At 39.3% G+C, this 26,627-nt stretch overlaps 1 protein-coding gene across 1 annotated transcript in view; it reads right to left on the bottom strand.

Annotated features, from left to right (window-relative positions):
- LOC100819005 (ATP-dependent zinc metalloprotease FTSH 12, chloroplastic) overlaps positions 1 to 26,627 on the bottom strand; it is a 66,276-nt gene that overhangs the window by 8,433 nt on the left and 31,216 nt on the right. The window contains exons 9-14 of the mRNA XM_003530358.5: positions 20,747 to 20,859; positions 13,820 to 14,036; positions 13,246 to 13,317; positions 7,493 to 7,612; positions 7,300 to 7,416; positions 7,027 to 7,203 (exon numbers count right to left, since the gene is read on the bottom strand). Of these exons, the coding sequence (XP_003530406.1) occupies positions 7,027 to 7,203; positions 7,300 to 7,416; positions 7,493 to 7,612; positions 13,246 to 13,317; positions 13,820 to 14,036; positions 20,747 to 20,859 (816 nt within the window). The remainder of the gene's footprint in view (positions 1 to 7,026; positions 7,204 to 7,299; positions 7,417 to 7,492; positions 7,613 to 13,245; positions 13,318 to 13,819; positions 14,037 to 20,746; positions 20,860 to 26,627) is intronic.

The following is a 26,627-nucleotide window of genomic DNA, read 5'->3' on the forward strand; positions in this document are numbered from 1 at the left end:
AAACCTTGATTGCTTTTACATTCTCCAAGGAATGGCCAACACTCTGCAACTAAGGTAATTTGCCACATTCTGAATCCAATGATGCGACATGCCAATTGCCCCGAATTTTCTGTTAGCAAAATTTATCCTCAGCCCGGAAACTAATTCAAAACTTCTCAACAAGACCTTGATTGCTTTTACATTCTCCAAGCATGTTTTCCCAAAGAAAATTGTGTCATCAACGTACTGAAGTACAAGCTAATGTCCACCTCATCCTTCCCTATCTTAATCCCTTCATAGAGCTTCTAATCCTGGGCTTCTCTCATCAACCCAGCTAGCCCCTTGGCTACAATGTTGAACGAGAAAGAAAATTCATCTGTGGGACTACCATTAACCAGGATTGAAATTGAGATTGACTTCAAGCATCCATTTATCCACTTAATCCATTTGGTGCAAAACCCCATCCGTTTCATCATGTAAGAAAGAAAATCCCAGCTCACAAGATTGAAATTGAGATCGACTTCAAGCATCCATTTATCCACTTAATCCATTTGGTGCAAAACCCCATCCATTTCATCATGTAAGAAAGAAAATCCCAGCTCACAGAGTCATAGGCTTTTCATAGTCTACTTTAAACACCAAGAAACTCTTATTGCGTCTCTTTGCTTTTTCTACAACCACACTGTGAAGTAGTTGTCTGTCCTCCATAAAAGCAGATTGACGTTCATCAATGATGCAAGGCAACACCCTTCTTAAGCCTGTTAGACAGCAGCTTTGCCACAATTTTGTAGATACAGCCTATTAAAGAGATAGGTCTATAGTCAATGAGGCCTTGAGGGTCATTTACTTTAGGAATCAACACTAGAAAAGATGCATTGCTTCCTTTTGGAAAAACACCATTGGCATGAAATTCATTCAGAAATCTAAGCACATATGGTTTAAGGAGATCCCAAAACTGTTTGATAAAATTAAAATTCAGTCCATCTAGTCCAAGGCTTTTCGCATTACCACAATCCCAGATGGCTGCCCTAACTTCATCCTCTTCGAAACAAGCCACCAAAACACATTATGCTGCTGATCAATGGACTTAAATCTAACTCCATCCAGCCTTGGTCTCTCTCACTCAACTTCCTGAAATCTCCTTTTAAAGAATAGCCTAGTCTTCTCTTTAACTCTACCTGGTTCATGAATCCAGCACCCCTCAATATTCACCCCTCTAAGCATGTTATAACGCCGCTTACAATTTATAGTCAAGTGAAAATATCTAGAGTTGCAATCCCCTTAATCCATCTTGATCTTGCCTTTTGTCGGGCTATGGATTCAACTGATCTTTGCTGCCCACCATAAATCTTCCTGAAGTTGTCTTCTTAATTTCTGATCTTCCTCATTCAGCTGCCTCACATCTCCCTCTTTTTCCAGATTATTGAGCTTAGCTTCCACTTTCTTTAATTTCTGTTAAGCATCTCCAAAGTGATTTGTATTCCAATCTTTTAGTCTCTACTTTAGCTTCTTAAGCTTTTCTTTTAGGACATATCCCCCCTGCCAGATACAGAATTGTCCATCCAGCAGTCCTGAACTAACTTCCTGAGAGATTTATTTTGCAGCCAGCAATCAAGAAACCTAAAAGGCTTGGGTCTCCAGTCAACAGAAGAGGATCGCAACAAGATTGAACAATGACCAGAGAAATTACAATCCAAAATAATCTGAATACTGTCTTGTCATTAGCAGAACCAATCAGTTGAGACAAGAACCCTATCAATTTTGCTTTTTGATGTCCCATTTGGTCTGTACCAAGTGAATTTTCTGCTCACACTAGGTACATCCTCAACATCTAAGTCAGCAATCCAGTCATTGAATTCCTTCATGTTGCCCCCATTCCGAATCCTTTGACATACTCCTACTCTTTCAGATTGCCTTCTAATGCAATTGAAGTCTCCTAAAATACAACATAGGCCCCCATTGTTGGCAGCTCTAAGTTGTTTGATTTCATCCCGTAGAATTCTTTTGGAAGCTATGTCACAAGGTGAGTAAATATTAATTATAGTCACTTTTCCACCATCACCAGCCCAAGTACCTTCCAAATATATAAAACCATTGCCCGTCACCTTTTCCACTTTGAAAGCTACATCACTCCAGATACACAATAATCCCCCTGCATTATTGATTGTTGGCTGTAATTCCCACTTAACTTTAGCATCTCCCCCCAAAGCTTGACATAAAGTTTTTGTCAATGACTTCCTTCTTAGTCTCCTGTAGGCATAACAGATCAACTTGCTCTTTTTTCACCAAATTTCTTATTGAGGCCCATTTTAGACCCCTCCCCAAGCCTCTTACATTGTAGGTTACAATCTTCACAAGTCACCTACATTGCTTCCCTTCCTCTGATTTATGCCCTTGTCCCTTTCCTCCATGTTGATCAATTTTCCTATAATTGTTCCCTCTTGTTTATTGAAATTGACTCCTATGTATTTTTCCATTTCCAAGGTATTTACTGCCTCTTTTAATATTTCACAGCTTCTGGATGTTGAAGCTGAAATTTCTGATGTTGTGGCTTTTTTATCCTTGGAGTTTCCTACAACTTCCTTCAGCCCACTACCTGTTTTTTGTTTAAGGGAAGCTGACTGGGTGTATTTTAAAGAATTGTTCCTACTTTCAGCATTATGTCTGGTTTTTAGACATGCCTTATGTCCCTCTCGCAAATCTAATTTATGAATGGGATGATTTTCTTTATTGCACCCCTTGTTTCTTTTGTACACCTTCCATTTTTTATTGGGCCCATTCAACTGGAGGCCCAAATCCCCAACACAATTTTTTGGAGGGACCCGAGACTGCTTTGTCTTTTTCACACTCCTGAAATGATTCCCACTTCTCCTTATGCAGCCCCTTTAATTCAAAATCTGACTGATTATGTGGAACCCCTTCTTCACCTTTGTTGCTCTTTTTATTAAACTCTTGTCCATCCTCACCCAAAAGCACTACATCTGCCTCCCCATTATGGTTACTTTCTGCTGCCAAATTTTGCTGTCTACTATCCTCCCTGTCCCCCTCCTGTTGTTCTGCAGTGCTCAACCTTCATTTGCAAACATATATTCTCACCTAAACCACAGTCCAGGATTTGGTGAGTAGTCTCGTTGTCAACATTGTTGACTATTGTTGCAGAGAGTGGGTAATACCCAGCGGGTAATAACCGCATTCCACAATTCAGAGCCCTTGCATCTCCCTCAACATCCAAGACAGTGTTTGATGTCGGAGACTTGCTTTCCGCCTGATCTTCCTCCGACTGGATGCCAAAACCTATGTCGTTCCACTCTGAAGATATTTCTTCAAATGATTCCCCATAGTCCCCTCTGTTACAATTGCAGCTGTGACACACATAGCATATCTCTTCCACAATCTTAACCGTGCGCTACCCCATTGATAAAAGTTGTAACTATATGATTTATCACATGGAGCAGTGGGGTTTTTAGGAGGACACGTGATCTATCCAGTCTATGGAGCTCTCCAACATTTTCATCGATGTTCAACACCTCCCCAATCCCATTCACGATCTTTGTGATATTTTCCACATCCCAAGCATGAAGAGGAATCCCCCAGCACATCATCCAAGCCAATCGTAAACCAGCTCTCAAAGACAGACTCCATTTCTCCAGCGTGTAGAACATTGATAGGCCGTTTTTAATTCCATCTCTACACAACTGTTCTGCTCTTGCGTATTTTGGTTTTATCTCCACCAATGTATTTTGGTTTTATCTCTTCACCTCCATCCCACATAAATTCTTCTTCGAGCCTATCAAACATTACTAGGTTCTTCAGTCTTCCCACCAAGTGTTGGTTAGTCATGGTTTCTTATCCAATTGTATTGTTAAATGGAAAGACGAGCAGGATGGTATACTATTTGCATGGGCAGGCTTCGGTGTCCATATTTTTGTCCCATAATTCCTGCCTGTTGCGATCACCTCGCATATGTTCTGCTGCCTGTCACATTTCTGATACTGTGTTGTTGACCTCCTGTAGTTGTACTCTGGTTTGCTACACCTTTTCCTTTGTCTTTGTCCCTATCCCTCACCTTTGTTGTAGCTGCCTCCTCCTTTGATTGGGGCTTGCTTTTTATAGTCTTTATCAGCTTTTGTTCCCTATCATGCTTCGGTAAGTTTACACGTAGTTTCAAACCTCCCAGAAATAGATTGTCCAGCTGTCTCTCTAGTCTCTGCATTTTCCACCCCTTTGAGTCTCACAAAACCATACCTGCGGCCATTTCTATTCCGATTCCTTGCAATAAAAACCTCCCTAGCATCTCCCCATTTCTTGAAAACTGCCCACAGCTCCTTTTCACCCATGTCTTTCAGAAACCTCGTGAAACATAACGAGAGGATGTTCAGAGCATCCTTCCAGTTGTTACTTCTTCCATTTTCCCCAGTTGGCTTTATACCCTTGGCTTCGTGTTGCAGATAATCCTTCGCTGGAAAATTTGATTTCAGGTCACACGAGTGTTTATTCCTTGGTTATTCCACCTCTCCCAAAGGCTACAAGTGTCTCTCTCCTAATGACAAATTATATGTTTCCAAAGATGTTATCTTCAATGAGCTTAAATATCCCTACAATGATCTTTTTCCACCTTTATCCAACTCTGTCACATCTTCTAAGAGTGATTTTTTACCTACTGCTCATATTCCTCTTGTTTCACCTTCACCTAATGAACTCACTCATTCTTCTCAACATACTGAAACTAATTCTATTTCTATAAGTGCTGATCCCTAAATACTGAATTCCCTAATTCTCAAAATGTCACATCACTTCTCCTCTTTCAAATGCTGAACCAAATTTTGTTACTAATGAACACTCTAACACTGTTTCTGACTTAAACATAAATCCAAGTGAATTGTCCAGTACTTCTTCTTCTCAGTCTCACACTGTCAATTCTCCTTCTTCTTCTAATCTTGTTCTTCTCTCACAAAATGTCCATCCTATGCATACCAGATCCAAGTCTAGAATTCATCAATCTAGGCTGCATCCTTCAATGTTTTTGGCACATTGTGAACCTAAGACTGTTAAACAGGCTCTTGCTGACACCCAATGGTTTGCTGCTATGAAACAAGAGTATGAGGCTCTTCTTAACAATAAAACATGGGATCTTGTTCCTCTTCCCAAAGACAGACAAGCTGTGGGTCATAAGTGGGTCTTTAGAATTAAGGAGAATGCTGATGGGACTATTAACAGGTTCAAGGCTAGGTTAGTGGCTAAAAGATTTCATTAGGTTGCTGGTTGTGACTTTAATGAAACCTTTTCTCCTGTGATAAAACCTGTTACAATCAGGTTGATTATCACTCTTCCTCTCACTAATAAATGGGATTTGTTCCAATTAGATGACAACAATGCCTTTTTAAATGGCCATCTTAATGAGACTATCTACATGCAGCAGCCACGAGGCTTTGAAAGTTCAGATAAAACCTTGGTTTGCAAGCTGCAAAAGGCTTTGTATGGCCTTAAACAGGTCCCAAGACAGTGGTTTGATAGGCTCAAAGGAACTCTTTTACAGCTTGGGTTTGTGGCCAGCAAGTGTGATCCTTCATTGTTTGTTTATAAAAACAAAGGAAACATTATCTAGATTCTTGTTTATGTAGATTTATTATTATCACCGGTACCTCCAATGTTGTAATTCAGCAACTCATCACTATGCTGCATTCCAATTTTTCTCTTCAACAATTGGGTAAACTTGACTATTTTCTTGGTACTGAAATCAAATCAGTTGCTGATGGGACTATTCTACTGACTCAAAGCAAATATATCAGAGATTTGCTTCAGAAAACCAAAATGGCAGAAGCACAACCTATTTCTTCCCCTATGACTGCTACTTGCAAGTTAACTAAAGCTGACTCGGATTTATTCAGTGATCCATCTCTCTATAGGTCTATTGTTGGTGCTCTTCAATACACAACCGTTACAAGACCTGAGTTAAGCTAAGCTATGAACAAGGTTTGTTAGTTCATGGCTAATCCTATGGACTCTCACTGGACAGCTGTTAAACGCATTCTAAGGTACCTTAAAGACTCTATTCATCATGGTCTGCATTTCAAGGTTGCTCCTTCCTCTCAGCCTTTTACTTTCAAAGCCCTATGTGATGCTGATTGGGCCTCAGATCCAGATGATAGAAGGTCTACCTCTGGTGTAGTGATTTATTTTGGTCCTAATTTGGTCTCATGGGGGTCCAAGAAACAACAATTTGTGGCTAGATCTTCCACTGAAGTTGAATACAGGAGCTTGGCTCAAGCCACGACAGAAGTTACATGGATTCAAACTCTTTTAACAGAGTTATCTGTTCGTTTCAGACCCCAAAGATTTACTGTGAAAACCAAAGTGCAGTAGCTATCCGTCATAATCAAGTTCTTCATTCCCGGACTAAGCACATGGAAATTGACATCTTTTTTGTCAGGGAGAACGTCTTAGCTAAAGAGCTCAAATTGTATCATATTCCTACTATAGATCAATGGGCTGATGCCCTCACTAAGCCTCTGTCACCTCGATTTCTCTTTCTTAGGTCCAAACTCAACGTAGTTGAATCCATTTCTGATTCTCAACCCCTTTGAGTTTGAGGGTGGGTATTAATGTATTAAGTAAGTTTTACTTTGTGATTCAGTTAGGGCAGCTGTTAGAACAGTTATGATTCAGTTAGGACAGTTGTGGTTTTGTTATTTCTGTTGTTTTGTTAAAAGCTATTATTTCTGTTACTTTGTTCGAAGCTGTTATTTTTGTTAGAGCAGTTACTAACTTTGGTTAGTTAACTGCCTTAGTTAGATTATGTGTAATCATATCTGTCCTCTCTATAAATAGGGAAACAGAATCTGTTTGTAACAAACTTTTCATTCTGAATCAATATTAATACCTTTCCACTTTCTTCTTTTTCTCTCTCTCAAACTCTGAATGGTAATGACGTATCTATCATATATTTTTGAATTTGAGCCACAAAGTCACGCTGTAATTGTCTCACATCAATAGTATTTATCATTTGCTCAAGGCGGTAAATATATCTTGAAATGATATATTAATTACCTTCGTTATCTTTTCAAGATCATCACTTCCACCATCAGTTATATCATCACCAAATATAATACGTTCAGCACATCGACCACCATGAGCTACTACCATTTGCATCATCATGTAACCAAATGTTGTATAGCCTTGGTCTACCATATCTTCTCGAGGATAAAATACAGATATTGCAGTTTCCTGCATAATTAGAACATAAATTCCATGTAAAGACAAAATAATAATAGTAATAATCAAATATCATCATTTTGCATATTGCAGTAACCTGCGGCATACCTTACCACCAGGCAGGAGCTGTGAAAATGCATGCCAGTCAAACCGAGGAAATAAGTGAGCTAGCACTACATGACCAGCTTCATGAACAGCAAGCAGTCTCTTCTTTTCAAAGGATAACTATAGTACAGAAACAAATTCAATACAAAATGCTTTGCCAGACCCACAGTAAGAAAACTAACGAAGACAGACATACCCTTTGTTCACATTTTTGTTGCTCTTCCTCTGTCAGAAGGACACCCATACCCTCAAGCAGTTGTTTATCTAGTACATCAATAATATCTTGCTGGAAAATTTTGGAATGCCCTTTTCTCACCTGCAACCAACAACTTTTTATGATTAAAACATTTAATATTTTACCATAGCTTACTATCAGATTAACAAGAAAAATGTCATTGTAGCCAAAATGCATACAAGATATTGAACTTGTTACATAAGGATTTCAAATCACACAATAAAACATGACATAAACATATCTACCACGAAAAATATGAATATCTAGATTTGCAACAAGTACATTACTTGACAAAAAGATTTTCAAGTGTTTCGCAAAGGTTATATACAGGTCGGATTTGATATTTGGATATTCTTTTCAGAAATGATTTCGTCAGTCATTTATAATATAAAATAGGTTATGATACTTCATAAATTGATGAAAATTGGTAAATCGAAATTATTTTTAGATGAAGTAAACAAAAAAAAATCATTTTTAGTATTCTATATCTATAGGATTATGAAATGCTCATGGAGTAATAAGAGTCAAGATTCGGGGTTCATTAATTGAATATTTGATTTTCTTAGTCGTTTCCTAGGGAAGTAATTCAGGTTTAGAAATCATCCACAAAATTGCTTCATGCAGAGTGCAACAGATACTGTCCAGTCCTATTCCAACTTCTAATACTGTTAAGTGAGCAACTGCTACAGTTCTTTACTTGAGTTCCAAGAAAATTTATTGGAGAAAATTTAAAGCAAGATCCAACCTTAAAACCAAGATTTGGAAGCTTCAAACAAATATTAGTGAATACCCAAAATTATTTAAAACTTGAGAAAGAGAAAAGTCATCATCAATTGCAAGATTCGCCCGTGTCATAACGGACTAAAACAAGACGAGCAAAACAAGTGCTGCAACAAAGGTGTCAGGGTTTTGAAGCCATCAAGGGAAACAAAACCGTACGCTAGCAAACAGCAACTCCAAAAGAAACACATACACAAAACCTAGGCTAAAGAGGTGAGCACACAAAAGAACTCAGAAGAAGGCAAGCGGAAGGTAGTACTAACTAAAATCCTCACAAGAACCAGCAGATGCCATGATGAGTGAAAAACAGTAACTACAAGACGCAAACCAAACAGTTCCTGCAAATAAAATAAAAACAGGAACAAACAGCACCACACCTGGAGATGTGGGCCCACAAGGATGGGTAGAACTGGCCGAAACTCCTAGGGTGGGGTCGCACCTGAGAGGTGACCTGAGAGCAGTGTTGTTAAATGGCGGCCATGGCGGCGCCATGGCGGAGTTGCGTTGTGATTTTCTGATAAAACGCCACCGAATAGCGGTGGCGTGGCGGGTTAAAGATGGCGGCGCCATGGCGGCCATGGCGGATGTGGCGGCGAGGCGGAAAATGGCGGATGCAGCTGCAACCCTCGACCTCGAAGCTCCAACACAGCGCGACAACCCACGACCTCGGAACCACCCACACCTGCAACCAGCGACGACCCACGGCGGCGACGAGCACGGCAGCGACCACCCACGGCAACGCGAACGGCGGCGACGAGCACGGCGTGAACGACGGCAACGCGAACGGAGAAGACGACCCAGCCAAAACCGCGACTTATACTGGTGGGGTGGGCCAAAGCCTTTTTTTTTGTTTTTGCTGCTTAACACCCTTTTTTGCTGTCTGCAGCTTTTCTTTTCCGTTTTTCTATTTGACACCCCCCTTTTACTTTCAACAGTCCCATTTTTAATTATTTTTTTCTATTTGACACCACAATTTTATTTTTTTTCTGTTCAGTCCTCTTTTTAATGAGTTTATTTGGTGTTGGTATTTGATTATTGTATGAACTCATCAAACTTTTTTAGTTTATTTGAATGCAATCCTTTGTTTTTTTCAATTTCAATGAGTTTATATATATATATATTTATTTTTTTTGTCCGCCATGACATCCGCCATTTTCCGCTACGCCATCCGCCATATTTTTATGGCGGATTTTTTACTTTCCGCCATGAACCGCCATCCGCCATTAGCAACATTGCCTGAGAGGTAAAATCGCAGCCTGAACAGAAGCCACACACACTGACACACACTGGCGAAGGGTGCTGTTTGGAGCATCAAAAAACCGCATGCAAGAGCTCTAATGGCGATCTGGTGGACCTATCTGTGTAGATTGGCAAAAGGTGCACCAGAAAATGTATGTTTCTCCCCAAAACGTCACCGGGAAGTCGCCGAAATACTGGTGGTGGCAGCAGGTGGCCGGAAAAGCGCCGAAAAATGAAGCAGAGTTTGCCGGAAAAGGGCGACAAGCAAAAAGGCTCACCTGGGGACAGTGGGTTGCCGGAAAAGTGATGGTCACCAACAATGACCAAAAAATTAGCCAAAAAAGGAGAAAGGGTCGTCAAAAAGCAGAAGCGGGGTGTCGAAATAAGTGCAATGACCAGAAAGGTCCATCGGGGACAATAGGTCCCCAGTAGGGGTGGGTAAGCGGACCGGCCCACCCCGCGTAAGGCCCGCCTGCATAAGCCCACATTGGCAGCGGACCAGGTCAGCCCGTCCTACATTCTTACACGGACCAAATAAATTGGTCCGCCCCTGCCCCGCGGGTCAAACGAAACGGTCTGCGGGCCTAGTTTTAGAATAATTTTAATTTCAATAAAAATACAACACAATCAAATTAAGTTCAATACAAATGTAAATAAAATCTTAACAATTAGTCAATTACATCAATAAAATAAATAATATCTTGACAAAAGAAAATCTAAGCAATAAACAATGTTGTTAATGGCGGATGGCGGTTCATGGCGGAAAGTCAAAAATCCGCCATAAAAATATGGTGGATGGCGTAGCGGAAAATGGCGGATGTCATGGCAGATGGTTCAGTCATTTAAAAGAGGACTGAACAGAAAAAAAAACATGGTGTCAAATAGAAAAAAAAATAAAAATGGGACTGTCAAAAATAAAATGAGGGGGTCAAATAGAAAAACGAAAAAAAAAAAAGTTGTAGACATCAAAAACGGGTGTCGAACAGCAAAAAAAAAAGTGCACCACACTGAAGCTGCGCCGCGACGTTCGCCTTCGTGAGGGTGCTGGGTGCGGGGTCGTCTGTCGGTGCTCGTCGCTGTCGTGGGGTCATGTGTCAGTCCTCGTCGCTACCGGGTCGGGTGTGCGGGCCGTGGGGTCGTCGCTGCTGGGTGCACGGTGACTACTGCGTACGGGGTGTCGCTCCTGGTCGAGTGCTGCGTTCTGTCCTGCGTTTCCACGCTGCGCTTTTGAATAAAATAACGGGTAGGGTTGGGTCGAGTCAGCCTAACTCCTACCGCGCAAAAAAACAAAAAAAAACCCATTATTTCCGCCATTTCCGCTATACCACCATGACCGCCATGGCGCCGTCATTGTAAAACCGCCACGCCACCGCTATTCGGTGGAGTTTTTTCAAATTTTCGCCACGCAAAACCGCCATAGCGCCGCCATTGCCGCCATTTGATAACACTGGCAATAAATCTAAAATATGAAATTTAAACATTTCCAACAACAAATGATTCCAAATTTAAAGCAATAAAATCCTAATGCGGGCAACTCGCGGACCCCGCGGGCCAAACCCACATGGTCCGCAGGTTAAGCGGGACGGGCCCAAAAATATAACATAACCATGGACCGTTTAAAATAATTGGTTCATTACCCGCGCGGACCATGGGCCTCGCGGGCCAGTCCATGGACCTGGGTCCGTTTACCCACCCCTAGTCCCCAGTGGGGGACTGCTTTGTTATTTTCTCTTTTTTTATTTTTAAGCTACAAAAATAATATATATTAAAAATTAATCAGTACCAGGGGTACTACATAGTAGACAGAGGAGTGAAGTATCTCCTGAAAAGGAAAAAAGAAATACAACAACCCTACAAAAACAGCCACAAACCCAACCCTACAAACCAACTCTATTTAAAAGCTATAGACATAGCTGAAGACCATTGTTGAAAAGGTACATTGAAATCCCTTTCCCACCCTTTCAGCCAAGACCAAGAGAGGAAAATTGCATTATCCAGCAGCTTAGAGATATCAAAAGTCTGATTATGAAAAACTATGTCATTTCTAAGCTTCCAAATTGACTTTGTAGCTGTCAACCACCATATTTTCCATCTTCTATTGGTAGCCATCCTTCCTGCTGTACTTGAGTGCTGGAGAAAGGGTGTACAATGAAGAACTCTGTGTTCCTTAACCCAGGAATTGGATTCCCACCACATTGGCAAAACTTTATGACATGTGAAGAACAGGTGTGAGGCAGTCTCAGGTTGGCTTTGGCAGAAGGGACAAAGTTCATTATCAATCTCAACTTGTCTCCTAGATAAGTTATCCTTAGTAGGAAGCCTATCCCAAAGCAATCTCCAGTCAAATGATAAGGCTCTGGTAGGGATTTTGATATCCCAAAGCTGTTGGAGACCCAGACATTGGACATCAGAAGGCTGCTCAGCTTTAATAAAGTGGTATGCAGATTTAGTAGAAAAGATCCCATTAGTTTCAGCTTCCCACACCCAAGTGTCCTTCAGATTAGCATTTAGCCTGATTGCTGCAATTTGATCAATAAATGTTGAAGCTATCCCCATCTCACTATCAAACAAATTTCGTCTCCAAGAAAAATGTCATTCCCACCCATTTTCATAGAAAGAGCCCATATCTGCCACAATCTGTAATCTTTGGGAAGAAATTTGATATAATTCTGGAAATTTATCTTTAAGAGGTATCCCACCATCAACCCATGTATCCTCCCAGAAAAGAATCTGATCTCCCTTACCCACCTTCCAAATAAACTGTTTAGAGACATCAGCCATGCTCTGATGCTGATTAATAGCCCTTAGGTCAGACCACCAGTGAGAAAAATAATGCTTTGATGGCCCCTCTTTCAAGCCTCTCCAGCCCTTGTATTTAGAGACCAGGATCCTGCTCCAAAGTTGATCTGATTGATGAAACATCAACCATTTCCATTTAATTAGAAGAGCATTATTGAGGACCTTAATGTCTTTGATCCCCAAACCTCCCATTTATCTAGAAGCACACACCTGTCTCCAAGCAACTTTCTTCCCTTCCAAATTACCACCCCAAAGAAAGTGCCTTTGGATGGCAATTAATCTATTAATCACTGCTATAGGGGCCCTGAAGAATAACAAATAGAACAAAGGCAATGCTGTTAGGACAGCATTGATTAGAGTGATCCTACCAGCCATCGAAATGTTTCTCTGGTTCCATTTATTCAGCCTAGCCTCATATTTTCTCTCGTGATACCATGTAAAATGAGATAAACTGAGGGATATTTGGGTGTAAACCGTATCACAAAGAGACCCTACAAAGCTTGTTTATATAGATGGGTAGTATTGATTAAACATAATTAGAGGATATTCAGTTTCCTCTAAATCAGATATCATATCCTATCACATCATTATACATTAAATTCTTGATTGTCAACATTCTATAATATGTACAGATTTGTAGCAAAACTTACTAGGATTTTTTGGACCTATATATACATTATATCCGACCATGGTAAAATTATCAGAAAATAATATTCACTTTTTCTCATATTTCAAGGTAAAGAATACCTGGCCTTCCCTGAACAGAGAAAAAAAAGAAACACAGAAAGTGACATTGGCATAATTTTATTCCCTATTATAATTTCTGACCCTAAGTAGTGTAGTGTATACAAGATGTATTCAGGGACAAGGCTGATAATTTGAAGTTTAGTACTTACCGACATTATTGCTGATTCGTTGACAAGGTTTCTTATATCTGCTCCAGAGAATCCAACAGTACGGAAGACAAGCTGTTGAGAGGCAGAGAGCAGCCACAGTCAGTCCAAAGAAGTCAAGTCTCACATACTAACTCAGAATGAAAACACAAATATGAAGACATGAATATGATAAAAACGCAGTCCAACTTTATGGTAATTCTTTGGGAGATACTCTTGAAGCAGATTCTGTTTTGATCATTGGGAAATTTCATTGAAAAATGAATCTGGTACTAAGATATGACTCATAATTTCAGCAGTGAATACTGTAGGAAATTCTTAAGCTAATCTGTCTACTCTACAGTGTATACTACATGATTGCTCAATGGAAACATCCTTTAACAGCCCATTATTAGCCTTTAATTTGATAGGAGCTAGCTTAAGCATGTTTGAATCTACCCAATGCAGCCAGTTTCACAACATGCCCCATTCTTATTTTTCATACAGTAATTATCTAACTTATCCTTGAGTGCCTTTTGAATTCATTAGATTACGTTTATGTACGTAGATTTGTATATTCCTTAAATGAACCATATACCTCGTCAAAATCCACATCCTCTGCAAGTTGCTTTCCGGAACTGTGCACACCAAAAATTTGAACTCTCTGCTTTGCATCAGGCAAACCAATGTACAGACGACGATCAATACGTCCAGCACGAACAAACTCAAGATCTAATTCATCTGGCCTATTTGTGGCACAGATAAATATGATAGCTTGTCTGAGGGATACACGGTCTACACCAGTTTTTTCCTTCCTAATAATAGATGAAAATAGAGATAACTAACAAGAAAAAAAATATATATAAATATATATATGAAAAAATTCTTAATATATAGGATAATTGTTAGGATATCTTTGTAGCCTATTTAAATGGCAGAATGAATTGAAATTTAATCAAGAAGAAAATATTCAGAAAACTTGTGTTATTTTAGGAGGGGCTCGGTTAAGGATGAGTCTGCTTCTCACTCTAACTAAAACGTGTTAGTTTAAGAGGGCCTCAGTCAAGGGTGAGTCTGCTTCTTGCTCTCACTATAGGTCGAAAGAAGTCTTTCATGTCTAGGCCCGTAACCCTATCCTACGCTAAGGTTCATAACAATCTCCAGGAGTAACTTATAGCAACAACTACATATGAAATACCATTTAAAATAAAATAAACCAAACAGATCATATGACAATCCTCACGATATAAGAAAATACCAAGTTCTATCTTCTAGGTTTAACAAAGAAAAACAAAATAAACTTGAGAATACAAGAAAATCCATTAAAAAATCTTCGACAGAAGACAAGACACACTCAATTATAGGACACTACCCTAGCTATCACTGCAGTCATAATGTTGTACAGACATAAACCCTTCCATTTTCCCTGCAAGTATGACCATAATTTCGTTTTGCTGAACATAACCCTAGATATCAGAAGTATACATAGTCCAATGTTAATTATCTTCAGTGGTAATCAGCTATGGTAAAGGAAGAAAACTAACACATGCATGCTTCCATGAAAGTTTTTGATCATGCGGCTTCCTCAGGACATCAGGCATGTATAGAGGGTACCTAAGATTCTAGTTTTCAGGTTTGTCTTGAATTGGTAGGTATTATTTAGGCTTAAATATGTTTTTAGTCCCATTGAGTCACTTTAGATTTTGGTCCCCCAATTTAAAAATTTCTCTTTTTAGTCCCTCAAATTCACATAATGTTGTTTTAGGTCCCTCGGAGGAAATTTGAGGAACTAAAAAAAGCAAATTTTCAGTCATGAAGTTGAGGGACTAAAAATTGCATTTCACGAATTTGAGGGACTAAAAAGAACAATTTTTTATTTGACGGACCAAAACCAAAAATGCCCCAAATTTAAGGGACTAAACATATTTAAGCCTATTATTTATGTTAGAAAAGCTGACTTGTTGTCTGTTATAACTCATAAATCAGTTTTTTTATGCCTCTATCTACGTGTGTTATGGGCCTTAGCATAGGATCGTGTCACGGGTCTAGACACAAAAGACTTCCTTCAATCTATAGTGAAAGCAATAAGCAGAGTAGCAGACTCGTCCTTGACAGAGCCCATCCTAAACTAACACAAGTTTTTCAGAATATTTCTCATTGACTAAATTTCAATCAAGTCTGCCCTTTATATAGGCTACAAAGATATCCTAACAATTGTCCTAATTGATAAAATAAAAATAAAGAGAATCCTAATTGATAAGAACATAACTAACTGTTGACAGGGTATCAAAAGAGGATAAAATCTCTATTGGATTCCCTGAAATATTTCTATAAATAAGTTTGATTCTGTACTTATTTTGTTTCCCTGTTTAACAAGTAATTATTATATTTCCTTTTTTAATTTAGCCTATTTTAGGTAATTCATTATTGTTATATTTTATTTCCTTAATTAGGATTTAGTTTCCATATTTTAGGAAATCACCTAATGTAATTCTCCTTTATAAAAAGGAGGAATCCCTGCACAGTTGATAATGAATAATATTTCGTATTTTCTACTTGGTATCAGAGCATGATCTCCTCACCACTCTAATATGTAGCCATGGCTGACGGTTCCTCAGTCACCAATGATGATCAAAATTCCCAACCTGCAAAACAGGAGCAGAGGGTTGTTTTTGGGGTGATTCTCATTCTGTTCAAATCACCTCTTTTTGACTTAATGGGTCAAACTATTTCCAATGGTTCCAATCTGTCCAGATGTATATCCGTGGAAGAGGAAGACATCAGTAGTAATTATATGTGCTATTCCACAGCCAAAGAATTGTGGGATAGTGTCATAGAAATGTATTTGGATCTTGGGAATAAATCTCAGATTTATGAACTCACCTTACAAGCTAGAGAAATCCGGCAAGGAGGTGACAATGTGACAAGATACTTCCACTACTTCAACACTTACAAGTGGAAGTCAGCCGAGGATGCCAAACACCATCAGCAGACAGTGGAAGAAGGAAGAGCAATTCAGTTTCTTGCTGGTCTCAATGAGGAGCTAGATGAAGTTCATGGTAGAATCATTGGGAGAGCAACTTTGCCTCCATTAGGTGAAATTTTTGCAGTAGAAGAGAGGAAACTCGCAGGAGTGTGATGATGGGAAAGATGAAAGTGGATTCACGTCCTGAGACCAATGCTTTGGCTGTAGAAGCCACTACTTGTAAGAGTTCAACCATTCGGAAGAGCTCCTCCAATCTCTGGTGTGACTACTGCAACAAACAGCATCACACCTAAGAAACATGTTGGAAAATTAGTGGCAGTCCAGCACATCTAAAGGGCAGTAAAAAATTTGGGCCTAAATCTGGTCCTACAGCTCATGAGGCAAAAAAGACCTCCTTGTGTAAGGAACAAGTTGATGAACTCATAAGGTTGTTAAAATCTAGTACATTATCTAGTATTCCTAGTGGTTCTATGGCACAAACAGGTAATTTTAGTACCTCCAACTCTCTTATCTGCACCTCAAATATGTGTGCATCATGGATCATTGATTCAGGTACTTCTGATCACATGACCAGCCTTTCTTCTTTAATTAAAACTTATTCTCCTTGTTCTAGAAATAAAAAGATTAGAATTGCAGATGGTAGTTTTTTCAGCAATTGCAGGAGAAGGGAGTAGTATGTTATCTAAACACATTGACTTAAAAAATGTGCTACATGTACCAAAATTATCCTGTAACCTTCTCTCTGTTAGTAAAATTTGCAAGGATTCTAATTGTAATGTGAAGTTTTTTAACACTAACAATACTTTTCAGGATCAGACTTCCGGGAAGATGATTGGCAGTGCTAAAATGATGGATGGTCTCTACTATTTCGAGGATGCTTTCGGGAATAAAGTAGCTCAAGGTCTTAGTGGTATTAGTTCCACCTCTGTAAGGGACCAAATAATGCTTTGGCATAGTAGACTAGGACATCCTAGCTTTCAATATCTTAGGTATTTGTTTCCAAATTTATTGAAAAACGTTGATTGTTCTTTTTTTGAATGTTAAAGTTGTGTTCTTGCCAAAAGTCATAGAACTCCTTACTCCTCTCAGTCTTATGTATCTAAACCTTTTCATTTGACCCATAGTGATGTATGGGGTCCATCATAAATTACAACCCAATTTGGAAAAGGTGGTTTGTAACCTTTACCGATGATCACACTCAAATGTGTTGGACTACCTTATGCACGAAAAATCTGATGTTTCTAATATATTTAAATATTTTTCACAAATGGTAGAAACACAATTTGACACAAAAATCTCCATTGTGAGAAGTGACAACAGCACTGAATATTTTAAAACGAGTCTCAATGAATTTCTTCAAAATAAATTCAACATCAATTGACATGCCCAAATACTCCTCAACAAAATGGCAACGCTAAAAGAAAAAATAAACATCTCCTTGAAGTAGCGGGTGCCATCATGTTGAAAGTAATGTTCCAAAGTACTTATGGGGGGATGCTGTCTTAACAGCAGCCTATCTCATAAATAGAATGTCTTCTCATGAGCCATTGCAGAAATCCCAGAAGATGGCCTAGCAGAAATACCTCAAGAACTTCCAGGTAATACTGAAATTCCCACTTCTAATACTAATTTGCCCATAGCCCTTAAGAAAGGAACTAGAGCCTGCACCCAAAAACCAGTCAAACCCAGCACAAACCATCTCATTTCCAAATGTTTCCTACCAAAACCTTTTACAAAATCACCAAGCCTTCACCTCTAAAATTACAAATTTGTTTGTGCCTAGAAACATTGAGGAAGCACTAGATGATCCTAACGAGAAATTAGCAGTCTTAGAGGAGTTGGATGCACTTAAGAAGAATGGAACTTGGGAGATTGTAAACCTACTCCATGATAAAAAAAACACAAGTCGGGTGTAAGTGGGTTTTTACCATTAAGTGCAACGCAGATGGAAGTGTAAAAAGGTACAAGGCTAGATTAGTAGCAAAGGGATTTACCCAAACATAAGGAGTAAATTATCAGGAGACTTTTGTTCCGGTTGCTAAACTTAATTTTATATGGATTCTTCTATCCCTTGCTGCCAATCTCAATTGGCCTTTACATCAACTGGATATAAAAAATGTTTTTTTGAATGGAGAACTTGAGGAAGAACTGTTTATGAGTCTTCCCCCCAGATTTGAGGAAGAGAATTTGGAAGAAATAAGGTGTGTAGATTAAAGAAGTCACTATATGGGCTGAAGCAATCTCCAAGAACATGGTTTGAGCAGTTTGGAACTGTGGTAAAAGGGCTTGGTTATATCCAAAGCCAAGCTGATCACACACTGTTCTATTAACATTCAACAAACAATAAGATTGCTATTTTAATTGTATATGTGGATGATATTATCCTCATAGGTGATGATAGCTTGGAGTTCAAAGGTTTGCAGGAGAAACTTGCCAAAGCTTTTGAAATCAAGGAGCTTGGCCCATTAAAATACTTCCTTGGAATTGAATTTGCAAGATCTAAGGAAAGTATTTTTATGAACCAGCAAAAGTATATTCTGGATCTTTTAAAAGAAACAGGATTACTTGGATGCAAAGCTGCTGAAACACCAATGGTGCCCAACATAAAACTGCAACCAGCTGAAACTGAGGATATGGTGGACAAAGGAAGATATCAGCAATTGGTGGGAAGACTATATCTATCCCACATGCATCCTGATATAACTTTTGCTGTAAGCATGGTAAGTAAGTTTATGCATGCACCAGGACCTGAACATCTGAAGGCAGCTTTCGGGATCCTAAGATACTTGAAGGGGTCACTTGGGAAGGGGCTACTCTATAAACATGTGGGCACCTTCAGGTAGAAGCCTACGCTGATGCAGATTAGGCTGGAAGTATAACAGACTGAAGATCAACATCAGGCTATTGCCCCTTTGTTGGAGGAAATTTGGTTAGCTAGAGAAGAAAAAAAGTGTTGTGGCAAGAAGCAGTGCAGAAGCTCAGTTTAGAGCAGTGGCTCATGGCATTTGTGAGGTGTTGTGGGAGGAAAAAATTCTACAAGAATTGAAGGTTTTCAATTCCCCACCAATAAAATTGTATTGTGACAACAAGTCTGCAATATCTATTGCACACAACCCAGTCCTGCATGATAGGACCAAGCATGTAGAAGATGACAAACACTTTATCAGAGAGAAGATAGAAAGGGAACAGATCTGTATTACTTATGCTCCCACTCCAGACCAATCAGCAGACATCTTAACAAAAGGATTACCCAAGAAACTCTTCAACAACATAACCAGCAAGCTGTCTGTGAAAGATATCTTCAAGCTAGCTTGATGGGGAATGTTGACAGGGTGCCAAAGAGGATAAAATCTCTATTTGATTCCCTGAAATATTCCTGTAAATAAGTTTGATTCTGTACTTATTTTGTTTCCCTGTTTAACTAGTAATTATTGTGTTTCCTTTTTTTAATTTAGCCTATCTTAGGTAATTCATTATTGTTATATTTTATTTCCCTAATTTAGGATTTAGTTTCCATATTTTAGGAAATCACCAAATGTAATTCTCCTTTATAAAAAGGAGGAATCCCTGCACAGTTGATAATGAATAATATTCAGTATTTTCTACTCTAACAATTATCCTAATTGATCCTAGTTAATTATTGGGAAAAACCCAAGTCTCAAATTGGCTAGAGATAGTGTCAAGATAGAGTATATAAGTTGAGAGCGACATTCACCCTATGAGTTACCTTTTGGGGTTGAATTAGGTTCAAACACATGTTCTAAGATTGATAAAATATAAATAAAGAGAATCCTAACTAAAAAGATCTAATCTAATTATCCTAATAAATAAAATAAAAATCTAATCTAAAATCATAATTCTGATATAAAATCTTATAAGAGAGGAAAAGATAAAAAAAGATAAACTAAATAATTTAAAATTTAGATATGATAATCCTAATTTGTGGCCATATCACTGTGTCACACCAAAAATTTGTTAATCCTGAATTAGGTGTCACAATAAAATTTCAACCTATATGACAGTTATATTTTTTTTTTTTTGAACGGCCAAAAATATCATATATTATAATAGAATAGTACCAGAGGTACTACGGAGATACAAAAGTAAGCCATAGGCTTAGGCTAATGAATAAAGCCTACAAAAACCTCCCCAACAGGAAACAATACAAGATCCAGCCACCCTTCCCTTACTAGGTGAAGGCAAGAGACATGGATGAGGACCATTGTTGAAAAGGAACAGCAAAGCCCTTTTCCCATCCCCTCAACCAGGACCAAGTTCTAAAAATAGCGATATCCACCAGCTTTGAAATAGAGAACTGTTGATTGTTAAAAATCATGTCGTTCCTATAATACCAAATAGAAACTATTGCTGCTATCCACCAAACCCTCCACTTTCTGTTAGAAGCCTTAGGAACACGGGATAAAATCTAATCCTCTTCATGGGAGGGATCAAACCAACAAACAAGAAATTGATTCTGATTTCAATGATGCAAAATCTTCAAATGTCATATAACCTCCCATTTTTAAAATGAAAACTTACTCCCCATCAAGCTGTGCAATAAGAGCCTCAAAAGTTGCCCTTCTCCGTGGATCCTTCCTAGCATGTCTTCCAGCAATAGCGTCTATTTCATCCACAAATACAAAACAAGGTGCCTGCAGAAAAATAAAGAACAATCATTACCTCAAAACACCATTCACTTTCACAGGATAAAACCCTGTAAAAATTATCTCATTGTAAATGTGTTTTCCAATAGCTATCTACTTTTATCAAAGAGTTCTAAAAGAATTAGAAAGAGAAAACAATACAAAAAGATGGACGGTAAGGAATCCTCAGATCAGAAAAGGAAATCATAACAAACACACAGAAACCAAAGAACTATAAAACTAGTGCAAAAGAGCTCTCTGATCACTTTGAATTTCTGAAATACTGAACCCCTGAAATAAGCCATGTGCTGAACACCAAAGTAAACACATGACAATTCTATCACAAAGCAAATGAGCCCTAAAAGATATAAGCACTCCTTTCCAACCACATGGCCAATGAAACCCCATAAACTGCACATTCCCAGGTATTGTTTTCTTATCATTATCAAATCCTTTAAAATAAATGTAGAATTTAGAGGAAGATAGAACATAATATTTTAGAGATGGGAATGCCTTATTGTTCAATACAAAGTAAGGTTCTGCATATCATCCATATAATACAGACTCCTGATGGATTTAGTGGAAACTATTGCCCACGATTATAATAAGTGATGCAACTTCCTACACACTAATGCCCATGAACGTTAAATGTATTTATACATCAACCACATAGACTTCTAACACTCCCTCAAACTAAAGTTGTTATGTTTTAAGCTTGTTAAAAATAAACACTCTTTTTAATTTAATAAAAATAGAAATCATGGAGGCGAAAAGATACTGAACAAGGTCTGCATAAGGAGATCCCATTCAACAAAAGTAAAAAAAATGGAGACCACAAATCTAGATAGAGATCTGCAAGGAGATTCAGTAGGTAAAGCTTAGAAGTCCCACATCACCTGCCTCAGTTCTTGGGGTACAGCTTATATATCTGTTCGACAACTTCACTTAGTACCAATTGGTTTTAAGTTGAAATCTAACATTCTCTAGACTCCAATTATCATTCAAATCCTTCCATAACCCTTACAATCCTCACCCTCTCCCATTTTACAGACCCCCACTCACATTCTCTCACCTCTAACTATCTTCTTTTCACCTGGGACACATTTGCCCTTTTGGGCCTGCGGAAATAAACCTTAAAAGGACTTGGTCTGAGACAGGTTCCTATCAATACCACCCTCTCTAAAATCTGCCTTGTCCTCAAGGCAAAAAGAAGGAAACCTTGTTTTGATTGAATGAGCAAATTCCCAAGTTGCCTCCTCTATGGGTTGGGATTTCCAAAAAATAAGCCATTTCAAGTTGCTGGTCCTTGGCGCTTGTTCTCTCGAGAAGCCAAGATGGCCTCAGATGCAAGCGGGTCAAAGGCAACCACTTCCCAACCTTGAGGTAAAGCTACAGGCACAGAACCATGCTTCGAGGAGTGTTTGAGCTGAGACGTGGAAGACAGGATGAATGCAGGCTGAATTCGGAAGTTGCAATTTGTAAGCCACTTCACCAATGCGAGACATGACCTAAAAAGGGCCGAACTAATGAGATGACAACTTGGGACCAATCCAGCGAACAACAGACTATTGTTGATGAGGTTTAAGCCTGACATAGACCCAATCACCCACTGAATAAGTAACATCGCGGCGATGTGAATCAGCATAACACTTCATAGTTTGTTGGGCATGATTCAAATGGAATTTTAACTGCCGCAATGCCTCCTCCCTATCCAATAGCACAGTAGCAACGGATACCACCTGAGTTTCCCCCATCAAGTAACGAAGTACATAAGAAGGTCTGCAACCATAGACAACCTCAAAGGGTGATGAACCAGTGGAAGAATGGGGGGATGTGTTGAACCAAAGTTCGCCCAAGATAACCAAGAATACCTCTTGGTCGGTTGTTCTGAAGCGAAACACCGGACGAAAGTTTCCAAGCAACGATTTACCACCTCCTTTTGACCGTCAGTTTGGGGGTGGTATGAAGTACTCATACATAGCATTGCCCCTTGAAGACAAAATAGCTCATGCCAAAATTTATTGAGAAATAAGGGGTCGCAATCACTTATGATAGACATAGGGAATCCGTGTAATGTTGCCACCTCCTTGATGAAACTGTCAGCCACGGTTCTAGCAGAAAAAGGATGCCTCAAGGCCAAGAAATGGGTGTACTTGGAGAGACAATCAACCATGACCAAGAAGACCTCATAGCCTTGGGTAGTATTTTGTTAGACAGTTGTAAGTACATCTGTCAACAGCTTTATCATTCTGTTATGCAACTACCTATATGTACAGCTTAATTCCCCAATCTATAGTTGGGTTGAATCCTCATCAATACAGAAACACTTTCCTCTCTCTTCTCCCTAAATCTCTTTATGGTTCAAAGAGCTAGGTTAGATCCTTGCTTCTGAAAATGGCTTCCGCAAACAACAATTCTTCGCATCAATTGGAGACTTAATTTTGACGAGCATTCACATCGACCTGATTCCTTATGGTTTGCCTGATGATTATCGCACAATTTGTACTATTTTAAACAATTCGCATGATCCTCTAAGTCTGCATGATGTCACTTCTATGCTACTGGCTGAGGAATATAGCATTTGAAAAGTCTCAGAAGAAGAATTTGGGCTCGTTGAATTTTGCTGAGGGTTCGAATTCCAATTCTGCTTCTAAACCTCAGGTTCATCTAACTCAGGGTAACACACACTCCTCCTCACACTATGATTCTGGGTATGGTAATCAAGGGAGGGCTGATGGTGGCTGTTTGTACAGTGGAGGTGGTCGTGATAGAGCTCGTGGGAGAGGGCATGGCACATTCGCTGATGTTCAGTGTCAGATTTGTCATAAATTTGGGCACAAAGCCTCTCATTGCTGGTACAGAAATGATGCAAGCTACTCCTCCAAGCCCTCTCAACCAAATTCCCAACCTAATTTCCAACCCAATTCCCAAGCCAATAACCAATCCAATTACCCCAAACGGAACCCCAATTCACCCTATCATTACTCACCTTATACCTTTTACCCATACTTCCCTTTCAGGTCAGGGATGAAGATATTATTACTTACCCCAATAACCAATCCGTATGAAGCTATTATCAAGCTCCTTTTCGACGTTCCTCCTGTCTGCTACACCTTTGAAACGAGCAAAACCAAAACGCTTCCCCTCTCTGTTCCTCCGGTTAGGGATGAAGATCTTTTTCAGTTCCCCCCACTGACGAAAGTGTATCCAGAGCTCCGTCTTTGTTACCTCCTCTGGGAAGCTGGTGAAATAGAACGAGGTGATGTCTACATCGTCCCTCCAGTTCCATCAAGTTCTTTGATGCCGACGGCCCTTCCCTCCATGCGACTGTGTGCGCGAAAATCTAGTCCTCCTCGACTTCACCGTTTTCCACTCCGACTCACTAGCTTCCGGCGGCACTTCATCTTTCGGTCGTTCCCTCGCTGTGTCTCGCTCATTGGTATTAGCCCACTCTCTCACGTAGACCCTCTCTCTCTCATTCTCCCTCTTCCTCCCTCTCACATACCCTCTCTCACTCACACTCTCCTTCCCTCTCTCTCTCCCTCTCTCACTCATATCATTGATTGTAAGCCACTATGCAGATTATGCTCTTCTGTTAATACTGTAATTTCTAATTCTTCTGTCAATGTGGTTTTGAATAATGTACTCAAATTGTGTAATCTTCGTTCAATCAATAAAAATGAGAAAGAATTCTGCTCCTTTTGCTGTCTTGGTAAATCACACAGATTACCATCTTCTCCTTCCACTACTGTTTATGATACACCTTTTGACTTAGTGTACACTGATCTTTGGGGCCCAGCTCCCTGTTTCTGAAAATGGTTTTAGTTACTATGTTACATTTGTGGATGCTCATACTTGATTCACATGGCTGCATTTGTTGAAAGCAAAGTCTGAAACTATTTCTGTTTTTAAACAATTTCAACAACTTGTACGCACTCAATTTGGTAAGTTTATTAAATCTGTCCAGTCTGATTGGGGAGGGTAATATAGACCATTTTCCAAGTACCTTGCTAATCAAGGTATTATCGATAGACTTATATGTACCCACACCCATCATCAAAATGGGGTGGTGGAAAGAAAACACCGTCATATTATAAAAATGACTCTCACTATTCTATCTCAAGCTCATTTGCCTCTGTCTTTTTGGGATTATGTTGTGGTCTCTAATGTTTATCTAATCAATAGACTCCCCACTCCATTGTTGAATGGTGACATCCCTTATCAGAAACTGTTTAACAAAATTCCAGATTATAAGTTTCTAAAAGTTTTTGGCTGCTCTTGATTCCCTTTGCTTTGCCCTTATAACACCTATAAATTTGAACCTAGATCTCAGAAATGCATCTTTCTGGGCTATTCTATGTCACATAAAGGATATAGATGTCTTGCTGCAAATGGCCGCTTGTATATTTCAAAGGATGTGTTCTTTAATGAGGATCGATTTCCCTATACTGACCTATTTTTCCCACCCAAACCCACGTCTTCACCTTCTACTCCTACCAATCCCATTTCTGTTTTTACCTATACCTATAGCACAAGCTGCTGCCACCACCTCAACTCAGTCAGCAGCTTTTGCTTTCCCTTCTCCAACTGTACCTTCACCTATATTACCTCAACCTTCACCTATATTGCCTCAACCCTCCCCTGGTCAGGTTTCCTCTAATACATCTAAAGCTTCACCATCCACCTCTGCAGAATCCATTTCTGATGATTTTGGTTGGCGAGAGAGGATAATGTGCACCCCATGTGCACTAGGGCCAAATCTGGCATAGTGAAGCCTAGACTCAATCCCACTTTACTACTAGCACATGCCGAACCTAAGAATGTCAAAACAGCACTCTCTAATCCTACTTGGAAGCAAGCTATGCAGGTTGAATATGATGCTTTACTTTGCAATGGTACATGGTCTTTGGTTGAGTTACCTCCTTCCAGGTCTGCCATCGGTTGCAAGTGGGTGTTTCGAGTAAAAGGGAATCCAGATGGCTCTATTAATAAGTACAAGGCATGGCTTGTAGCCAAAGGCTTTCATCAACAAATGGAAAAAGACTACAATGAGACTTTTTCTCCAGTTATTAAACCAGTAACTGTAAGGATCCTACTCACTTTAGCTGTCACCAACAAGTGTAAGTTACAGGCTTACAGCAACTGGATGCCAACAATACCTTCCTAAATGGTGTTTTAACAGAAGAAGTTTATATGCAGCAGCCTCCAGGTTTTGAGAATGAAAACAAGCAGCTTGTGTGCAAGTTACACAAGGCAATTTATGGGTTAAAACAGGCCCTTAGGGCCTGGTTTGACAAACTAAAATCCACACTATTAGCTCACAAGTTTCAGTCCAGCAAATCTGATCCTTCACTCTTTGTCTACTCAGATAATGCTACTGTTATCTACATGCTGGTCTACATTGATGACATTATTGTCACGGGTAATATAACCCAACAGCTATCAAGTCTTTAGTTACCAACCTCAATTCTGAATTTGCACTCAAGGATTTGGGAGATTTGGATTACTTCCTTGGTATTGAGGTGAATCATCGCCCTAATGGCTCTCTCATGCTCACTCAGTCCAAGTACATTCGGGATCTCTTGTCAAAGACAGCTATGGATGAAGCTAACTCTATTTCTTCTCCTATGGTTGGTGGCTGCAAGCTTACAAAAACAGGTTCTGAGGATTTTTTTGATCCTACCTTGTATCGTTTTGTGGTTGGTGCTCTACATTATGCTACTATCACACATCCAAAAATTAGTTTCTCTGACAATAAAGTTTTCCAATTTATGAGT

Source organism: Glycine max, chromosome 8 (genome assembly GCF_000004515.6).
Source record: "Glycine max cultivar Williams 82 chromosome 8, Glycine_max_v4.0, whole genome shotgun sequence".
Taxonomy (NCBI): domain Eukaryota; kingdom Viridiplantae; phylum Streptophyta; class Magnoliopsida; order Fabales; family Fabaceae; genus Glycine; species Glycine max.